The 21,435-nt window shown below is 37.3% G+C and overlaps 1 protein-coding gene across 2 annotated transcripts; it reads right to left on the reverse strand.

The window, feature by feature from the left end:
* Positions 1-450: 450 nt before the first annotated feature.
* Positions 451-6,908, reverse strand: LOC306852093 (mitogen-activated protein kinase kinase kinase 8-like). Of its 2 annotated transcripts, XM_079388720.1 has the most exons (9): positions 6,848-6,908; positions 6,343-6,447; positions 5,916-6,249; positions 5,515-5,685; positions 4,203-4,464; positions 3,103-3,209; positions 2,292-2,444; positions 1,042-1,288; positions 453-952 (listed from the first exon to the last, which is right to left on the reverse strand). In XM_079388720.1, the coding sequence occupies exons 3-9, from the start codon at positions 6,234-6,236 to the stop codon at positions 828-830; spliced, it is 1,386 nt and encodes a 461-aa protein (XP_079244846.1). In that variant the 5' UTR covers positions 6,237-6,249; positions 6,343-6,447; positions 6,848-6,908; the 3' UTR covers positions 453-827. The 2 variants fall into 2 exon arrangements, with proteins under 2 accessions (XP_079244845.1, XP_079244846.1); XM_079388719.1 differs by lacking the exon at positions 6,343-6,447 and having other exon boundaries at positions 451-952; positions 6,848-6,899.
* Between the last annotated feature and the right edge of the window lie 14,527 nt (positions 6,909-21,435).

Consider the following 21,435-nt stretch of genomic DNA (forward strand, 5'->3'; position numbering starts at 1 on the left):
ACTTTCTTTTTACTTAGGGCCTGCCCTTTATGTGATCAAATATGGAATACATAATCAATACACCTAGCATAGCTACAGTGATCTGCAATTATATATATATATATATATATGACAAAATATTAGGAAATGTAAGTCCGTATTGTAGGGATGCACAGTCAATATTAGATTTTTAATTGTTCATGCACATTTCCTTTGTTTTGCATTTCGATTACCTTTAGCATGAAATATAGCTTGCTTAAAGTTTATTTATAAAAACACTAATAATTTTAAATCACTGTTGAAAGTTTCTTGTAGTAAGTCTCAAAATGAATATGCATTTTCTTACTGTACATTATAATATTGTGATGCATAGTGATGCCTAGTTTTTTTAAATGTTTAAACTGTGTGTATGATTGTAAAATCAGCCATTTATTTTGATCATCTATAACAGAAAAATAATTATAGGCTTTTCTATATTGGCCAGATTTTAATATTGGTGCATCCCTAGTATGTATTTCATATACATATGATATATTCACGCACTCAAAACACAGACAAGCAACTGCATTAACAAAACCACACCTCACAAACTGTTCATCAAACAATAAAAACCACAAGTCTGTCTTCTCTTCAAAAAGTCCATCTCTCATTGGACAGCTCATGTCCAATCACTGTCCAATCAGCGTAGACTGTCCTCATTTAGGACACCATACAGTATATGCTGAATCATCTTGTGGATTAATTCCGCTCCATGGAACTGATCCATCTATGCAGTTCTGATAGCATGTATATGAATGCAAACTATACAAGTACTCCACTGTTCCTCAGCCAGCAAAAATTCACCTTAATTAGCCATATTCACTAGATGGTGGCCCTCTAACTAGATTGTAGTAGCCAGCCAAGGCGCCCAGATCTACATAGAGGGATCCTTTCTTCTTTGAGTGCCCAGAATCCTCAGTGTACAAGGAAGAATCTGAAAATAGAAGTGCAAAGGATCTTAAGCATGCAATTAAATGAATTTGACATGACATACTGTGTGTGTGTGTGTGTTGTGTGAAGTACCTTGGGTGCTGTCTGAAAGCTGACTGTGCTGTCGCAGCAGTGGATGCGTGCCTTCTTCCAGTGCAGAATCCAGACTCCAACAGCGTGGCTGGTCCTCCCGAGAAGGATGGAGGGCCTCCTCATTTAGTAATTCTGTGGCAGAGCTCCTCTGTGCAGGGACCCTATCGAGTGCATGCTCCAGGAGCCTCCGCATCGCGGGGCTACAGCTTTCAGGTATGTCCTCCAGAGGAGGAGCCTGTTTGTGGATCTGCAAACAGAGATTGTGCAAATCAATGGCGGCACAGGTGCATTCACAAGCAGCCACATGCAAAGAGACACTGTACATGAATTTACATGAAAAGAAACTGTAGTGTGTGAAAAGGGAACTGAAACCAGTTGGGCTGCAGTATAAATTTTGAACACAATTTTTTTTTTTATAGAGCCAGCTTTCTGTCTGCTTCCATTACATGGGCAGCTCTTAAATTTAAACATGCAAACTAATCTGCAACACATAGGGGAAGCTTAAACTGTTGATATTAGTTGTTTTGTTTTTTTGTTTTTTAATAAAAGAGATATTTGTAAATTGCTTGCAATGGAAAGAAGAACTTGCTATCACAAGTTCTATCTTGTGATCCTTTGCTTTATAGTGTCTAAAACAAACAACAAAAACTTTGTATAAAAAAATGTTTAGAGAATGATTACAAAATTAGCATCAATTGCTATATAGCGGTTTAAAGAGGAAAAAAGAAAAGGAAAACAAATAAAGCAAACAAATCAAGAACTAATAAAGAAAAAAGCCTAAAAATATATTATAAAGAATTGTTATTATTATTACAATTATACAGAATTAGCATCCTTTGCTTTACAGACGTTTAAACTGAAATGGTTTAAACTGAATAATATTATACACAATTATTAATTATTAAAATGGTATAGAAGTACCATAATTTTCAGTGGTTTAAATTAAACAAATAAAAAAAAAAAAACTGAATGAGCAAAATCTAAAAAAAAGAATTAATTAGTTATGTAGAATCAGCATGAGACATAATGTGCCAATAGAGGCCCTTATGTCATGAAGTTATGACATCAGCCTGCATGGCATTTATGTGTTTTTCTCTGTGGTTAATGTATATAGTCAGTTTCACACAGTGAGGTTTTGCCACATTCAGGGACCCCCCCTATACTGTTGCAGTAAAATACACACAAACAAAATACAATTAAAAGTTCAAGCAGTTCAATGCATTTTTATAATATCGAATAAGCACACTCACTATGTAAAGGTATGAGGGGTAGGCTGTTCTGGGATATCTCCTAACCCATGGAGGGCTTCCACTCAGCATGTGTATGATTGTGGTTCCCAGACTGTAGATGTCAGTCTTGGTGTTGTGTCCTCGACATAAAACCAGCTCTGGACTCATATACATCTGTACAAAAAAAACAAAAAAACAATAAGCTCAGAATAAGCTCAGAATGTCCTCAGAATATGCAGCAACTTGTTTTTATTCAAATTTTGTGCAATGAATACTGGACCAGACTGGCTGCTTTCTACTGTTCAGTCACTTTGAATAATATAAATATGAAAAACAACTTCTGATGTAATAAGCAAATGATCTAGTGAACATCTGGTGAGCTGCTCACTATACTGCCTTACAGTAAACAACTTTATTTTCCTATGTGGGGAATCTTCAGTGCTGGTCAACAAGGCATGCTGGACTTTCCAAGTGGGGCAAAATGTCAACACTGAGGCAGCTAATGTGTATGTGTCCTTTTGGGCCTTTCCCAGAGTTTGTTAGGGAACAGAATGTCAGCTAAGAGGGGGGAAAAGTGTGTCTGTGCACGCACGTGCCTTTTGGCTTTTCAGATCTCCTTTCAGAATCACCATTTAACCATTTTAAAAATGTGCATACCATAAGACAATGCATATTTATAACTTTCTAAAGGACATCTGCCACCATCACAATCAGGAACTGCCAAATTCCGCATTGTCTCTCAATATAGACTAAACTAATATATAGTCACAACACAGTGGCAGACCAAATATGGAAAAATTTAAGTGAGCAAAGTAACCTCAAACATACTCACCTCTGTGCCACGTAAGTCCCGAGGAACATATACATCTTCCTTCATCTGTACTGTAAGCCCAAAGTCCACCAGCACGGCCTTTGCGGACATCAGCACAATATTACTGGCTGCAGGGACAAAAATGAAATTTAGGTAAGATAAAAAAAAAAAACATTCAGAAGTGTGTAGTAATATTTGAGAAGTTACAGTAACTTCTGCAAAATATAGGTTGTTCAGTTTTGTTTGTGCTGCATAGCGAGACCAACGCAGCAAGGTGTTGTTTTCCGGAAGCAGAGTAAGGTCATTACTCATGGAATGGCTTGAATAGTTGATGAACAGATCATCAGAAGTCTCAAAACCCCCTTTTCTTGCTCTCCCTCCATATTTCACATTGCTTAAAATAACATGTTTCCTCTCCAAGCCAAATGTCAAAAAGCCAGTCCTCAACACCACAAAGCAGACTACTGTGATTGGTCACCCATTTCATGTTACTCTCTCAGTCTTACTGAAATTTAAGAACACTACTTAGATGGGTTGCCTGTTGAATAAGCCCTTGAAAGTAATACATTTGTGCAATCATGTGTGCAGTCTGTCTCTTCCTGCTCTCGCTCTCCTGACTGTAAATTCCAGACGCTTGAGAAGTCATGAGCTGCAGCGCTGATTGGCTCCTGTGTATGACTAAACAGCAGCAGAATGTTGTCGGCCACAACCCTACCATATTAAATTATGTTGTGTTTCTCATCTTTTATTGGCATAAAATAAAAACACTTCTCTAGCCTTATGTCCAATTCTCTGTCAATCATTTAACATTGCTGCTTCCTCTTGATGGCCTCATTTTAAGATCCGTCAAATCAGCGAAATACCTTCCTCGACCACATAGTCATTATCTGATTTACCTACAGAGCACCTCTGTTGCATTTAGGGGGGAAATAACAGTGGTTTGGTGTGTCTGTGGTTTGCAAGGAAAAAAGCACTGAACTGCTTTTGACCCTTCTTTTTGAAATGTTTTGAACATTCAATTCAGAGCAGCTGAGGTAAAGTGGTAATAAACAATCAGTTTGGCAGGAAACTGCAGTGATATTTCAGAAAAATTCCTTTATGATGCAATCCAAAGCTCTTACGTTTGATGTCGTGGTGTATGATCTTGTGAGAGTGCAAGTACTCCAGGCCTCGCAGAACCTGCTGAGAGACCCAAATGATCTCGAACTCTCTCATTGGACCACAGCTATCCAGCTTCTCCAGAACTGAGCCCCCTTCACCCGCTTCCATGAACAAATGCACCGTCTGCTCCCACAGCAACGCCCCATACAGCTCTGCTATGTTCTCGTGATTGAACCGGGCTTGGATTTCCACGTCTGCAGGCTTGAAATGTTCCAGGGGAATCTGGAAAGAAAGTACACCTAATTTATAAATTTCTGACATTTTGGAAGTGCACCAAAAATGAGCTTGCTCATTATACTTATATGCATAGATGCTACTTAAGCATTCATATATATATATGATTTGAAAACTGCAAAATGCAGATGGCTTAGAGAAGTTGGAACCAACACTGTAAAATATGTGCAGTCTGTCTATCTATGATCTACACATTTTCCCATATACCTTCACCATATTAATTACTAGAATCACACTGCCACACTGATTTCCAAAGTACTGAATTATTAGTAGATAAGGATTAATATATACACCACGCTTATTATATATTTGTCTGTTTTGGCTGTTTATTATATTCATGCCCACTTGAACGTTTAAGTATTTCCAAACATCTCTGTAACAACCTGTTAAACTGACCACAAGTCTAAAATGTCTTTTCGCACAAGACATCTGCACTCTGCTACACAGTTGAGACACTGTCTCTGTGGGCTGCATGTTTCCACAGGGGCGTTCCTATCAGCTTCCTGTGTGCGTTAGAGCCATTCTCAGTTTCTGTTCAAACACTGCATGCTCTATGCTGCACGCTGACCCTCTAAACATTTTAAGGAAATTGGGTTGTTTCCCAAAAGTTCTCTTCCTCATTTCAAAATATTCTCTTATTGCTGCTACAGTTTCTACAAGAAGTGTTTCTCTTTTCAGAGCCATTCTTTTTCCACTGTACATAAAGCCTTGTGGCCTCACATGCTGGTGCATAAGATCATCACAAGAACAAATCATGCAGGATCACATGTCTTCTGTCTTATATTTTCATGTGAGAAGTATATGTTTACTTAATGACTGGCTTCATGTTTAAAATCCTTCTTTTTTCTGCTTATTATAATGTTTTCAACATATAAAAAGCTGTACAAAATTTGTTTTTCGCTTGACTTATAAAGGAGCACAGATTCCCAGAAGGGAAGTCATGTCCATTATAACCTCCTAGTGGAGTGAAAACAACTACCTTTGCCAAAAAAAAGTTGAGATTCCTGAAAATTACATTCTCTGGATTCCCGGACTTACTAGTTTGCATGCCATTCTCTTCCGAGTTTTGGTGTCCTGAGCCAGATGGACCTTCCCAAATGAGCCTTTGGGAATGTGTCCAGGGCCTAGGGGCTTGTAGGTTAGTTTCCAAGGAAACAGAAGGACGTCCAAGTCAATGCGATAATGCCCCTCCTTAATGACCATCTCTGTCTGCAGGAAAAAAGCAGGATGTTCATGAGAGTAAGGCTATGACAGCTTGTAAAACAAGTAAACACTCCTTTACTTATCATATGAGTTGCTTTGATTGAGCCAACAATCTCACTGTGTAAACAATTAATTCACTTACATAATGCTCTAATACTGAACAGTACATTGCAACTGTTACTGTATACATTATGCATCTGTTATGTCATCAAAAAATAACCACCTATAGAGCTTACCTTGTTTAGCAGAACCCCCATTTCTTCACCCATCTCCAATAGAGAAGAGCACGGTGTGTTTGAAACCATATTGACAAAGTCCAGAAGGTCGGATGCAGTCCCGTAACGGACCTTTCCAGGATTTTGCACATGTGAGATTAAATCCTGTGGTGTCTCCTCAATCTCATCCATGTCTTCTTGTGAGAAACTTTCCTCAAATGAAACTCCTGTTTCCACCTCCTCTCCAATACAGTAGAAATTCTCTGCCTCTTGGATGAAGTCTTCAATGTTCATGTGAGCAAGAAGCAGTTCTACACCAGCATTTTCATTCTTGTACTCCATCCTTGATTGAATCCTACAACAAAATGTTTGATCATTAGAAACAGGACGTTAGCTAAAGTAATTTAGTGCATGCATCCATTTGTTTTTCACGCATATGTATGTTTACAGTGTGGTCAGGCATGTTTCCTGATGTGCTTGCTTGCTTGCTCTATTTTGCCTGCATGTGTGGGGTGGTTTTCAGGGGGTGGGAAACCCCAAGATGGTCTTTCTTCTTCAAAACAAAGGGAAGTTAAAACTTTTACATTGAAACTCGAAGGTCCTTAAGCACAAACTCACAATTTTTTTTGAGAGAGACCCTCACATATAGTACACAAATACACATAGGCTAAAAATTCTGACAACCTCATCTTCTAATACATAACCTACCTCATGTAAAATCATTAAATAATAGTAAAAAACATGTATAGCAACAATAATTTATTATTATTGACATAAAAAACTGATGCTCAGAAACACTGACTAGAAATAGACAGCAGCAGCTGACAAGGTTTTCAGTCACTGCCAATAACCAACCTGCTGTGTACATTTCAAACTTTGATAATAGTAATAGCTGCTCGAAATATATAATAAAACGATACATAATATCTATGAAATCTCAGTCGTTTGCTTACCTTTCGGTCAGTGTGTTCACAGCAGGGCACATACTCACTGATTGTCCATAGCTCAACTGAGGCTCTGACAGACTGCCGCGCGCAGATAAGAGGAATATGAGCTGCGCCTCCTCTCAGCGCCTGCGTCTACTGCGCTTGCGTTTTCTTTTTTCAATGAGAGGTGTTTTCTCACGGAGAGGTCACGTATCTGCTTTAATTTAGCCAGTCTCCTATCAGAATGTTCCGTGGAAGAAAAAGATGTCATTCGCTTCCATCTTCATGATACGCAAGAGAAAAAGTTGTATGTTCTTGCGATAGAAAGAAAGAAAGACTCTCTTTGATAAATGAAGCGAACAACTTTATTGGTCTTTGTCAATCTCAAAACGTTTATGCAAATTAGTGAAGTCTGACCTAGCACAATGCCGTTTTGAACGAATCCATCTTTTAAATGAAACTTTTCGTAGTTAAGCAAGTAACTAACATCATAATTTGTACTCTTTCAGAAATGATCACTAAACGAGTCAGTGAACGAATCTTTTGGTGAACGAGTCGGTGAACGAATCTTTTGGTGAACGAGTCACGGGGATGAATTTCCCTGAAAGCACATCACAGAGACGACATCTGCTGCAAGACCTGTTTTCTTTATAGTGTTTACAGTGCAATATAGAACGTTTCTTATCAAATGTCATATAGACATCTATGTTTTTAAGATGTTTATGATTTAGAATGTAGCTTGTGTAAAACTGTCAGATGTTTGTACAGAGCAGGTGCTTTCCAGATCAATTACAAGGTCTTTCCAGACTGAATGCTCGCCTTCTGCTAGTTCACGTCTGCACGCTAGGTGGCGCTGACCAACAATGCATTTTTCCTCAGATATGTATCCGCGTATATGGATTTAACATCTAAATTAAGATAAACAAAGTTTGGTTCTACACCAGAAACACAAGCTATCTATAATGCTTACAAGAATAGGCTACATCCTAAAATATAATTAGAAGTACAATTAGCATTATGTGAAACTTTCATATATTTTAGATTTGTAAAATATATTTGCTCATATTTGCTCACTCTTTTTGCTCAGAGTGAGCAAAAAGGCTGGTAAATCACTCTGGACCCCTCACATCCAGCACACTCCCTCTTTGAACTGTTGCCATCTGGTCGACTCTACAGAGCTCTGTGCACCAGAACGACCAGACACAGGAACAGTTTCTTCCCTCAGTCAATACATCTCTTGAACACTCAATAAATAAACGTAGAACACACAACTAATACATTATCCATTCACCACACTCACTTATTTTATTTTTATTTTTCTCATTTCTAATTTGCACATACTTGACCTGTACATACATAGTCGCCTATATTATATATTATATATTGTGTATTTTTTATTTTTATAATTTTTTTAAATAATTTTTTTAATTTTTAATTTTTTTTTTTTTTTTGCTGCTTTGTACATTGGTTATTGGCTATTTCCTGTTATTGTGTTTCATTACCTGTGTCCTGTCCTGTTACTGTCTTTCTGTTGCACTGTGGAGCTTCTGTCACTACAACAAATTCCGTGTATGTGTAAACATACTTGGCCAATAAAGCTCATTCTGATTCTGATTCTGATTCGTTACATGTAAAGTAAAACACTTCAAAAAATGTTATGATTAGAGCTTACAGATCATGAAAGTCAAAAATCAATATCTCAAAATATTAGTATATTTATATTTGAGTTTCAATTAATGACCATCCCTACAGTATAAATTCCGGGTATCTCTTGTTCTTTGTAAACACAATAATGGTGAAGACTGCTGACTTGGCAATGATCCAGAAGACGAACATTGACACCCTCCACAAAGAGGGTAAGTCACAGAGGGTCATTACTGAAAGGTGTGGCTGTTTACCTAGTGCTGTATCAAAGCATATTAAATGAAAAGTTGACTGGAAGGAAGAATTTGGGTAGGAAAATGTGCACAAGCAACAGGGATGACCGCAAGCTTGAGAATACTGTCAAGCAAAGCCGATTCAAACACTCGTGAGAGCTTCACAAGGAGTGTCATTGAGGGTAATGTCTGCACTATTGTCTGTGACCTTAGCAAGATTACACTGCAGCAGAACACAGACGCATTAGGTGAGTGGAGCTCATGGATTGTTTTCATAATTTACACAAACTTAATGAAACGTTCTACCTTTTCACCTTTGGGCAGATGGCTCGTTTCTGTAATGCTCTTGTTATGCATTCCATTTTTACTGAGTGTCAATGACACTGCTGTTTATTTTTCAGTTGTTTTAATTTTTTCTTCCACAGAGAAACTGTTGCAGGAATTCTTCGAGTTTTATGGAAATTTTCCCTTCAACAAGGCATCGATCAATATCAGGAAGGTGAGTCATCCACCAACAACACGTGCATCCATGCTCAAACTCCCAGAGGATACTGCTGACGTCTTTACAGACTCTCCACAAATGCCCACCAGAGGGCAGTGTATATATAATCAATTGAAAGAAAGTGTCTGGGTCTGCAGTGGACACAGATATACAGTTCCAATCAAATTTATTCAACCCCCTTGACTTTCTGTTGCTGTCAACAAAAGATTATGAAAACAATTTAGCCAAGCATCAGTAAACTATTAACCCCCAAAAGCCACATTTTGTAGTTATCATCTCAAATGAACATTGTTTCTAAGTGCTTATGAGCTTCTGCTTACAGCAGCTCTCCGCTGGAATCTTAACCCATACCTCATGTGAAAAAGGTTCCAGATCAATGATAATCTTTGGTTTTCATGTTGCCACTGCTTTCTTCAAATTCCACCAAATATTTTAATGAGATTTAAATCTGAAGACTGAACAGGTCACTCAAGAACATTCCACATCCGATCCCAAAACCAAGCTTCAGTAGATTTGGATGAATGCTTTGGGATGGTTGCCCTGCTGGAAACTCCAGTGATCATCAGCTTCAGTCTATGCATCAAAGGTATCACAGTCTTTGCCAAAATTACCTGATACTTCAAAGAACCCATGATATTCTTCATCGTCATGTTTTCCATTTCCTGTAGCTGCAAAGCACCCCCATAACAAGACTGGCACAATTGTGACCATGGGTATAATGTTCTTCTGCTCATACGCCTAGCCTGCTTGCCTACATACCACTGATACATGTGTCCAAAAAGTTCAAGTTTGGTTACAACCATACATCCATTCTTCCAGAACTTCACAGGTCCACCTAAATGAATTTGAGCATATTCAAGTCAGCTTTTCATGTTATATTATTAAAGTCTCTGGGGCTTGAATAATTTTGATTGCAGTTGATTGTCTGAGACCACTAGTTAATTTTTTTTTTATTTTGTGTGTTTCTAATTTAAAGGGATAGTTCACCCAAAAATGAAAATTCTGTCATTAATGACTCACCTTCATGTCATTCCAAACCCATAAGACCTTCATTCATCTTCAGAACACAAATTTAGATATTTTTGATGAAATCCTAGAGCTTTCTGATCCTCCATAGAAAGCAACGCAACGACCACATTCAAGGCCCAGAAAGGTAGTTAGGACATCATGAAAATAGTCCATATGACATCAGTGGTTGACTCTCGTGAACGCGCATCGAAGACCAACACATAAGAAAGGACATTGTTGAATAAAGTAATTAATTTAGTTTTCTTTGTGCACAAAAAGTATTCTCGTAGCTTCATAAAATTACATTTGAACCACTGATGTCACATGGACTATTTTAATGATGTCCTTACTACCTTTCTGGGCCTTGAACGTGGTAGTTGCGTTCAAGGTCTTCTGGGTTTAGAGTGGCATGAGGGTGAGAAATTAATGACAGAATTTAAATTTTTGGGTGAAATATCCCTTTACTTTTTGTTCTTCTTGTTGTTTTTGTACATTGAATTAGCAGTATAACAAATTGAGTGAAGATGCTGATGTAATTGATGTGTTAATACTGAGTGTTTAAGTGTCTGAGGACATAAATATCCTGCTTTATATCTCTTTCACCAGGGAAAGGAGCAGACCAAACCGGAAATGACAGCTTTGTATATCCAGAATCCATTTGAAACCACTCTTAACATTAGCAAGAATGTTAATGCAACACAGCTAGAACGTTTCGTGGCACTTTGTCGAGAAAGTGCTTGGATTCTTCAGCAGAAGGAAATTCTTAAGCAAGGTTCGGACTCACCATGGGGGTTCACTGCACTTCTCCTTCCTTCAGTCACCTCAGGAGCAGGGGTGAAAAGTCGCAGAAAGAGAAAACGGGAACCAGCTAGTTCAAGAATAAAGAACCTCTTAGACTCTCTGAAGATTAAAGGTGGTGACACTGTTGCAAAGAAGGGAAGTGCAAACGCTAGAAGGTGATATGGTCAATAAACTTCACTTACCCTGAAGAACACAGGAAACATCTTCTGAAGAACGAATTTAAATGAGCAACACACCAAAAGAGTGGAACAAACATGAAGTTTATATATTTCTACAGTCAGAATCTTTAAGTCTTCTAAGAAATGTTTAAAAACTAAGCTCAGTTTCCGTTCTACTTGAGTATTTCACATGAAAGAGTTAGTTTGTAGATTCCAATGTGATATAACAATGGAAGATGAGGTCCACTGCGGTCTTGACTCCTAAAAAATGGAGTTTAATGGTTGTGTTGATCTGATAACAACAATTATTACGGTTTCCAGAGAAGTGAAGCAGAACCTCTGAACACTAAACAGCTTGCATGGAAAAGTTGTGTTTATGTTAGATCACACACAAACTCCATCTTCTCTGAGTTGCCATACCATTACAATGGCCTAATGACTCTGCGTAAACCGTCACTGTCACGTAATTAACGTTTTATAAGATATTAAAACAAAGTAATGCTCAGACCATTACTGCTTGTTTCTCCTTGGGCTTCTTTATTTCTAATTTTTCCCATACTCCTTAAAAAAGTGTCTGAATGTTTCATTAATTAGCCTGTTTCTGCCACAGAATTTTATTTCAGAAAATTTGCATATCAGAATTGTCAGTTAATTTACTTAATTGGGATTTAATCTTCTCATAAACGTAACCACAATGTGGTTCAAATCTCACAATAACAACTTTATTTCTCCTGATTGGGGTATAATTTCCTCATTATTGTGACTAAATCTCTCAATGAGACTTGACCTATGACCTAAAATCTGTTTTGTTTCACACAGTTTCAGCTTTATTTCTCGTAATTGTGACCTTATATCTCACAGTGAAACTTTGTGACCTTATATCTCACAATTGTGACTTAATTTCATTGTTGCTCACAAAGAGGCTTGATATCATGCAACGTTACCTTATATATCACAATTGCGATTTCTTGTCATTGAGACTATATCTCAATAGGAAAATTATGGGGCATATAAAACAAACCAAATGGACCACTTATAACATGTTTCTGCAGTTGTTTTTGAAATACAACCCCTCCTTGTGAAAGATCTGTAATGTTACATATGTTACATTGGGCGTTTATTTCTTTATTTTTTTGCTAAATAATTTTTTTTCAATTTATTTGCTTTTCCACAACACATATCAAAATGATTGCTTTTTTGGGAAGATAAAGCAAAAACCTGTTTTTGTATTTTATTTGCTTTACCACAACATATTTTAAAACCACATAACTGTGACCATTAAGTTTTACAACAACTCTTTTGTAACATATCAACATTCTGCCTTTTCAGGTATATGGTTTAACCAGAAATTAATTTTTAGATTATTTTTTTCACAACTCGAAAATGTGCAAACTGAATAAAAATAAACAACTACCTCACACTGGAGGTCAACATGTTAAACGTGCACGTAGATTTGTTAAAATATGCTTTGAAATGAGCAGCAGAAAATATATAACACTAAAATAATTGAATCAGCTAAATTAACTGAGCAGCTCATTACCATTTTCTTAAAGGGATAGTTCACGCAAAAATGAAAATTTGATGTTTATCTGCTTACCACAAGGGCATCCAAGATGTAGGTGACTTTGTTTCTTCAGTAGAACACAAAGATTTTTTAACTCAAACCGTTGCCGTCTGTCAGTCATATAATTGCAGTAAATGGGAGAGAGAAAAAAACATACACAGACAAAACCAAATTAAACCCTATGACTCCTGACGATATCCGTGTGGCAGATCAGAGGTAAAAAAAAGAAGAAGATATAAATACTGTTCAGTTTCTTGCACAGACGGATCGTTTCGTGTCTTTAGACCTCAGTGTATTGTCACGAGCCACAGGGTTTAATTTGGTTTTGTCTGTGTATGTTTTTTTTTTTCTCTCAAAGCCGTGAGTCCCATTGACTGCAACTATATGACTGACAGACTGCAATGTTTGTGTTCTACCGAAGAAACAAAATCATCTACATCTTAGATGCCCTGGGGGTAAGCAGATAAACATCAAATTTTCAGTTTTGGGTGAATTATCCCTTTAATGTGACAAAATACATCACATCAAAATTCCACTTACTTTTATAAGGTTAATAGCCTGATGTGACATATGTCACCACAATATCTTCTAACTTGTTTTATATCAATTTGTTCAAGAAATTTATTAAAATCAGGTTAAGGGTAATCTAGGATATGTTATTAAAATATTAGAATTGTTGCATGGGTTGAAAAATACCTTTAGTAACAAAAACAAGCATTTAAAAAAATGCTGACACTGCAACATGTGCTAACCAGACAGAACACCATTTTGAAAATGTTGCCATGGCAACAAAAAATGCACACATCGTCACATGACTGAACCTGGGTGTTCATTATATGTCACTTAGGGACTTCCTGAGTTGAAAGTGTGGGATAATGCTTTAAAACGACCTTTCCAGATAATCACCAGTGTTTGTGACACCCGCGTCACCGTGGGTTCTTATGGGATAAGAATGGCTTTTATAATAAACTGGAAGGTAGTGTGAGAAGATGGATGGAATAAGACATGGGGAAGGGGAAGAACTACAGCAAAAGGAAATAGATAGTGAGTTAATGGGAAAACAGTTGTAGAGCATTGGCAAATAGAGAGGAAATAAGTGTTTTGAGACAGGACGATTAATACCAAGATAAGAAAACTATAATGGGAGAAGATGAAAGAGTGTAAAGTCTCCTGGGAGTGCTAGTTAGTCGTTTTAATGTTCATGATGGTTTTACCACTCAACTTGACGAGGTCAGAGATCAAATAGTATAGTGGAAACCATTTCTCTTAACCTTACCCCTTTTACTGAGAGCCAGAGAAAAACATCTTTGTCACCTTTAAACCATCTGAACTGAACTTGAACTTTAGTGGCTGCTTCAGAACGTGAGGAAGGTCATGGGCTCCTTAAGACAGGCAAAGGATGGTGTGATAGAGTAATAATACTCAATATCCGTATGCAATTTCACAGGTGAAATCCCACCCAGAGTTGCTTAGTGGTGGATTTATCCGAACAGCTGAAAGACATGTGGGATTTATGCGCTTATATCTGCGTGGCATTAGACTGTTTACAATTGTTTATCTGCTCACTCATCTCTCTTTATACCTCACAAGGGTTCTTACAGTCACAGTTTACAGCTTAGGACATGCAGAGCTGCTGATACTGTCTTTGTGCACCTTCAAAGGTATGATTTTTGTTGTTTGTATGTATTTTACTATAACGTAGTTTGTGGAGGTTAAAATGTGAGTAAAAAATCTGACCTAAAGCTGACAGCCATCTGAGGTTGGAGACTGGTTTCTATGTTTGTATTACAATTCACTAAATTGTAACTGTTCACAGAATGTATGAAATAACATACCACACCACCACCAGGGGTGGTGATGGTGCAGTGGATAAGACACATGCCTTTGGTGTGAGAGACCCGGGTTCGAATCCACTGTGAGACACCAATGTGTCCCTGAGCAAGACACTTAACCCCTAGTTGCTCCAGAGGCATGCGACCTCTGACATATATAGCAATTGTAAGTCGCTTTGGATAAAAGCGTCAGCTAAATGAGTAAATGTAAATATAGTGCATATAGAATAGACTTATTAAAAAAAAAAAAACATTTTTACTCGATAATTTAATGGCAAAGCTGAATTTTGTCACATGATCCTTCAGAAATCAGTCTAATATGCTGATTTGGTGTTCAACAAAAAAATCTTATCAATGTTGAAAAGAGGTATTATTATAAATTGTAATATTAATATTCTTACATTTTAATACTTTTTTTTTTTTTTTTTCCAATGCAAAGGTTTTTACTGACACTTGTGATGAATTTAATGCATCCTTGCTGAATAAAAGTATTAATTTCTTCCAAAACAAAACATAAAAATCTTACCGGCCCCAAACTTTTGAGCAGAAGTGTGTGTGTTTATAACCAGGTCTATCCATTTGAAATATAACCACATATAAACCGTTGTTTTGATTCAGCCAGGCGGGGAGCTCAACCTCCCGTGTGTTTGTTCGGCCTCTGAGGCAGCAGACGGGTTGAGGCTTCCGCTGGGTGTAATATTTGTCAGGTTACAATTTTTGTTCTTCACCCTGGTGCCAAACTAAACAACCCCCTTCAAATATGATGATTATTTCCTGAAATGATGATTGTTATGACCCCTGCTCCAATGGATATGTGTTTTAGTCATATTCTCCAACTGTTCTCTCTACTACCCATTGAGTATGTTTGCTTTTGAGGATGTACAACATATATACTTTAATTCGTTCTTTCTTTCGCACCCTCTGCTTATTCTTGGCTGTAGGTTTTTTTCCTGAGCCTGAAAGAATTTCGGAAAGGTGGCTTGAGGGTTTGAAAAATACAGGGGGGATTTGCAGAAAAAACAACATGAAATGAAAATGGTCTTGGCTTTGCCGCCTTAGTGGAATTTCGGTCAAAACCTGTGCTATATACAACCTCGTCAGAGGATTTTGCTGGTTAGGTGCAATTTACCATTTTAAAGCCTTGGGTATTTAAAAAATGCTCAAGGTGTTATTTTACACCTTTACAGGCAGTGATTAGTGTGGCGTTAAAATATTTGACACTTGTATGATACTTTATTATGTCCTCAGCTGATTTGCCTCAATTATTTGTCTGACTATAATCACATTATCTGAATTTCCCATGTGATCTCATTCACACCCAGGCGTAATCTAACTTCCTTTTCCTTTTCAAGTCCATTGTCCAAAGTATGCAGTAGTCCTTTTCCAACTCCATTGCTTGTGCTTGTGCCAATCATTTGCCATGTAGTACCAAAACACATTGAGTGTCCTTCCCTCTGTCCTCTCTCAATCTTTCCTGTCAGTGAAGGGTCACTGTCTCTAAATCTGTTCTTTGCCTTTCCTCCTCCTGCCGTTTATTTTTCCCAAAGCACATTGTGGATCTAGAGAATCTGAGAAAGCTTCTGACACGGTGGAAAGTACTGCCCTGTCATTGTTGTTGTTTTTAGCGAGCTCAGGCGCGCACACACACACACACACACACACACACACACACACTGAAGTTCAGTTATCAGAATGGGCCTCTGTGTGCACCCACAATTCCCATTGTTTTAGTTCTCTACCTCAGCAAGGCTTAACTGAGCCTGGCACCAAAAGTCGACCTCAGTGGAACGATAGAGCTATGCAGGTCGATGGCATTTCTCTTTCTTTGTCTCTTGTCTGCTGTTCTGGTGCCGACAGGCAGTACTAACACAATATGAGTGTCTGGAAAGGCCTCTATTTAATAGGTCTGTCTCTGTTTAAAACTTCAGTCAGTTTACAGTTACTAATGATGGGTGAAAACAGCTTACTGAACCTTGTGTCTGAGTGTTGCTTGCCAGCTTTAAAAGGGATCAGAGTTTGGGTTTCTTATTAGCATTGTTCATACTTATTCTCACCAAGGTTGCATTTATTTTTAATATTGTGAAATGTTTTCTGTTTTAGTATTTTATAATGTAATTTATTCATGTGATTAGTGTCGCATGATTCTTCAGTAATCATTTTAATATGCAGATTTGGTGCTCAAGCCATTTCTTTTGTTTCACTGTCGAAAATGGCTGTGCTAGAAACCGTGATACAATTTTTTTCAGTATTTTATATGATTTCATCGCTTTTAATTGAATTTATTTATTATTTATTTTTATGATTTATTTTCAACTTTTTATTTTATTTTATAGGATTTTATGATTCTATATTGCATTTAATTGAATTTATTTATTTTTTATTATAATAATTGGAATTATATTATATTATTTTATATTACAGTTTTTATAGGGGTTTTATTTTTGTTGTATGTCACTTTCTTTGGTCTCTCATTATCTACAAGACCTACATTAATATACATTACATTAGCTACTACTTGGTTAGCTTTTCATTGTTGGGTTTAATGTAATTCTTGTTTTCTTAGTGTCAACTAAGTTTTTGTCTTTCACATTTAGAGACTTTGCATATGTGACCGTTTATGTGCTTCCTGCACAAAGGGGGAAAAACAACTTTGCTTTGAGAATCCCATGTGCACTTTTTCTCATGCTTTTCACAAGAGCTGGGATGTTTTCTTTTTTGTTGTTGTTTTTTTATGCATTTAATGCTCACTGAAATTAAACAACTAAACTGTCAATTTATTGAGGTCAGGATTTCTCCCCTGCCACCACAGTTGGCACTTTTTTTCTCCATGGCTGTACATAGCTGCAACTCAGAGGTTTGGGGTCTTTACTGTGCAGGGTGAGTAATAGATGAGATATTATGCTGAGTTCAGAGTTTGCTAGATCCAGTGTGCTGGCCTGACTGTATCTGTGGCCACTTGTTGAGAGGTGTCTTCATGATAGAAAAGGGGAAATTGGGAAATGGAAGTTGTTTTATTATTCAGCCCTGAGACCATTTGTTTTTAGTCACTTTTGAGTTTTTCTCAATGTATGTGTGTTTTATTACACCGTGAAAACTAGAACCACATGCATGAAATTGATTACACGGGCATTTGATTGCTATCGGTTTGTGTAAATTAGAATTTTATTCCCTCTCCCTTCTCTGTCCCAAACACTCTGGGGCATCAGCATGAGCCTTTCCATGAATATTGGGTTCCATCAGTGGTGGTGAATCCATATGTAATGACATCCATTCCTGGAACCATCAACTCTATGATCTGTCTCTGCTAAAACTATTAGAGAGAAGCAGCAGCTCTTCTATTTCATTACTGGAAAACACAACAGTAGGATCCTATTCCACTTTTCATCTTTCAAACATCTTCACCTCACACTTGGAGAACTATAGGGACATTTTCCTCCCACTCTCCTCTTTCTACAATTCGTCTTTAGGTGTGTGTGTTTATGTGGGTAGTCGTTTGTGTCTAACAAGGGATTATCTGCCTTAAAATCATTTTAATGCATTAATAGGAGCAGAGTTGACAGTAATCTTTAGAATTAATCATTTAATTTAGGATATGGCTATGAATTATTAAATTATTTTTGCTATGAATCCAAGAACGTTTCTCTGCGTTAGTGGCACATTTTTTTTAGATAAAGCACATCCTGGCATACAGCTGGAACAGGAGTGGCACTGTGTGCTATAGTAAATGAACTGATGTCAGTTTGAAATTAAATTTCAGTCTTAAGAGAGACTCTCAATTAGTCTATATTTGGCAAGGCAGTAACTAAGTTCTCTGGTAACGTGATTTAGGTGAATGGTACATAGATTGGAGTGAAAGGAGATAGATGACCTCATACAAGTTGCATGTTTAGAACATGCTGTGTCCCAATTCAAATGCTGCTTCTTTTGAAGTCTGCATCCCAGCAGCGTGACAAAAATGTGGCCTTTGCAGATTTCGAAGTCTGCATCCTAAGGATGCAGCCCCTGAATTGGACTCATATACTGCAAAATGTGAGTGCAGTGATCTAACACATCCATCTATTGCATGTTTACATAGAAAAACAATGTAAAGGCAGTGCAGTGGAACCAAAATGTATTGTAGATTTGCATGACTGCAATGCTGCGTGTGCAATTTGAGTATGAAACACGACACGCTGATAGTAGTATTGCTAGTTATAGTACAAATAAACACGCTTTATAATGATATCTTTTTTTATTACGGGGGTGGGATTAAAGTGGTTTAGGATATATAATAAAAGTTCAACATCATGTGCTGAACAGCTTTGTTTTTCAAGGGCCAGCACTCTTTAAAGTCCCATTATTTTTGCAGAGTTCATTTGGAGTGGATGAATTTGTGGGCGGACACAGACAAAGCTCACTCTGTTGAAATGGCCTTTGTTAGGGATTCTCCCTATTATCCCACCACCCCTATGTAAAGACCCAGCATTCTTTTTGTCCTCAGAAACTTTGTGTGTGGTTGTTTGGCATTTCTGTGCACTTCACACTGTTAAAAAAAATAAAATACTGACTAGCTATAATGTTTTTATGTTTTTCAATGTATGTTTATTTACCAGTTTGTTGCACTCAGCTGAAACTTAAACAAATATTAAAACCTGATTCAGTCTGAATTCACACATGTTGACAGGTCAGTTCATTTTTAATAAGAGGTTGTTAAGGGGTAATGATGTCTGGCATGGTAGCTATGAAAAACCCATCTGCTGATGTCATATGGACAGTAACATCTTTGATGCTGTCAGCATGGAACTAAAATAGAAAGACCAACATAAGGAGCAGTAAGTGAAAACATATTCATCTCAATTTTGTTTTCAGTTTAGGAAAGAAAAAACAGGAAAGGAAATGAACTCAGGATCCAAGTGAGTCCATTGAGAGGTCTTGACAACTACAAGAATGTTCAGTGACCTGATTAGGTAAACAAACACTCTAATGTCAAATCTTTATGGCTTTAAAAGGTCAAAGTTCAAAATGTGCTTTCTTAAGGCTATGTTGCTGACTTGTGCAAGGTCACACAGCACATGCTCTACACGTGCATCCTGAGATCTGGCATTAGTTGAGCCGTTGTTTTGTGGTGATGAGCTGGTCTCTGCGTCCTTTCCCTCGGGCCGTTTTTAGTTCACCTCTAACAGAGGTCACCTGTCCAAGGAAATGGTTGGGAAATTCGTGGAGTGATGTGTCCTAAATTCCTCCTCTACCATTCAGTGGAGCAAAAATAAAAGAATTATTAACAGTTCCTTAGAAATAACTCCACTGAAGCAAGCGTGCTATTTGTATTGTTAGATAAGAGATAACAGCACTGATTGCATAAATAAGCAGCTATGGGCCCAGTGGCCAGAATCGCTGAGTGTACATGATGATGTTGCCATTTAAAGGTTTTTGATTTCTCTGGGCTCTTGTGATGTTCGTCTTGTATGTAAACCCGCAGCTAAACTCATTAATTACTGGTGTTCTTCCTCGGTGCCTTGTGGTAGTGACGTTTATAGATGACTAAAGCTCACTTGTTGTCTAGAAGATTTCATAAGGTGGCACAAATACAGAGCATCAGCAGTGTTACTCATTTCATATCTGCTCTGGTTCCTCGTGGTTTTTGGAGAAGAATATTAATGATAATTCACTAAATTTATAGAAAAAATGTCATTAAGAAGCTGACATGCAAGCTAAAAGTAAGATTGTGTATGTGCACAGTATGTTAGAGCAGCTCTTATGAAAAGTCTGAGGACATTACCCCCCCCCCCCCCCCCCCCCAACCCCATAATAGTTAATAATGAAAAAGAAATGAGATTCTACATTATTTCTAGGGTTTTAATTAAGGAAATGTGTGACATCAGCCATGCAAACTCCTATATACAAAAGGTCAGATGTTGTCACTTTCATTGGAGCAGAGAAAGGAGAAAGGAGGACATACAGGATTTTAAGAAATAAACATTTTTAAATTTTCACTGCATGTCATTTGTAATACATTGTAAGGCCGCACAATCAATTTTTATTTGACAATTTGACAATTTTGGCTTCAAACAACTATGAACACAAAATATTCCAGATAAACCAATTAATGGGCCGCATTCAGCTTTGCAATGATGTTGCTTTGTCTTGTTAAAAATCCTGTAGTGTAATTTATTTTTTAAATAAATTTAATATTTATTTATTTAGAAGTGTGTGTGTGTGTGTGTGTGTGTGTACCTTACTTTTTTATTAATTTTTTTAATTTAACTTTTTTTTTTATTTAATGTTTATGTAATTTTAATGCATACCACTGGTTTTTATTTAAAAGATCAATAAATGCATAATGTTTCCATTTGTGTTAAAGTAATCTTGATATTGACCAAAATAATCATGATGATTTTGATTTGGCATAGTCATGCAGCTCTATTAAAATGTTTTATTTAATTAGAAAAGAAAGCAGAGTAGATGCATTTTCACACAAATTTTGGACCACCCACAGTCCTTTGTGAAATGTCAGTCACTAACTTTCCACTTGTACAGCAATTTGTCTCCAGAGGAGATTCAGTGAGAAGCCCGAGTATATCTCTCTTCATCTATATTTATGTAAGAGGGAATGACAAGGAAGAGGGTGGGTTTGGGTGGGACAATCATATGTGACCCCCTGTTCTAATTCCCCCTCTGGTGAGGTAGGTTAAGCTGGAGAGAGTTTGTTTTCTTTTTATTAAACTGGCATTTGGGCTATTCACATCTGTGCTAAGGACTTTTGAACACCCTTTCTTCCTCCCACTCCAGCAGCTTGAGAGAGAGAGAGAGAGAGAGAGGGCTGTACAAATGAGCAAAGGAGAGATACACATGGAGCGCTGGATAGGAAGCACATGTGCTGCTCCGTCCCCTGGG

This window comes from Barbus barbus (assembly GCF_936440315.1).
Source record: "Barbus barbus genome assembly, chromosome: 32".
In the NCBI taxonomy this organism is placed as follows: Eukaryota; Metazoa; Chordata; class Actinopteri; order Cypriniformes; family Cyprinidae; genus Barbus; species Barbus barbus.

What these genes read in the sequence shown, in the direction of transcription:
- LOC306852093 (XM_079388719.1), bottom strand. Translation starts at nt 6,879, where the DNA reads ATGTGCCCTGCTGTGAACACACTGACCGAAAG. An exon ending in GTGAACACACTGACCGAAAG is followed by an intron (nt 6,250 to 6,847) that starts GTAAGCAAACGA and finishes ATTTTGTTGTAG; the next exon opens with GATTCAATCAAGGATGGAGT. An exon ending in AGAGAATGGCATGCAAACTA is followed by an intron (nt 4,465 to 5,514) that starts GTAAGTCCGGGA and finishes CTTTCTTTCCAG; the next exon opens with ATTCCCCTGGAACATTTCAA.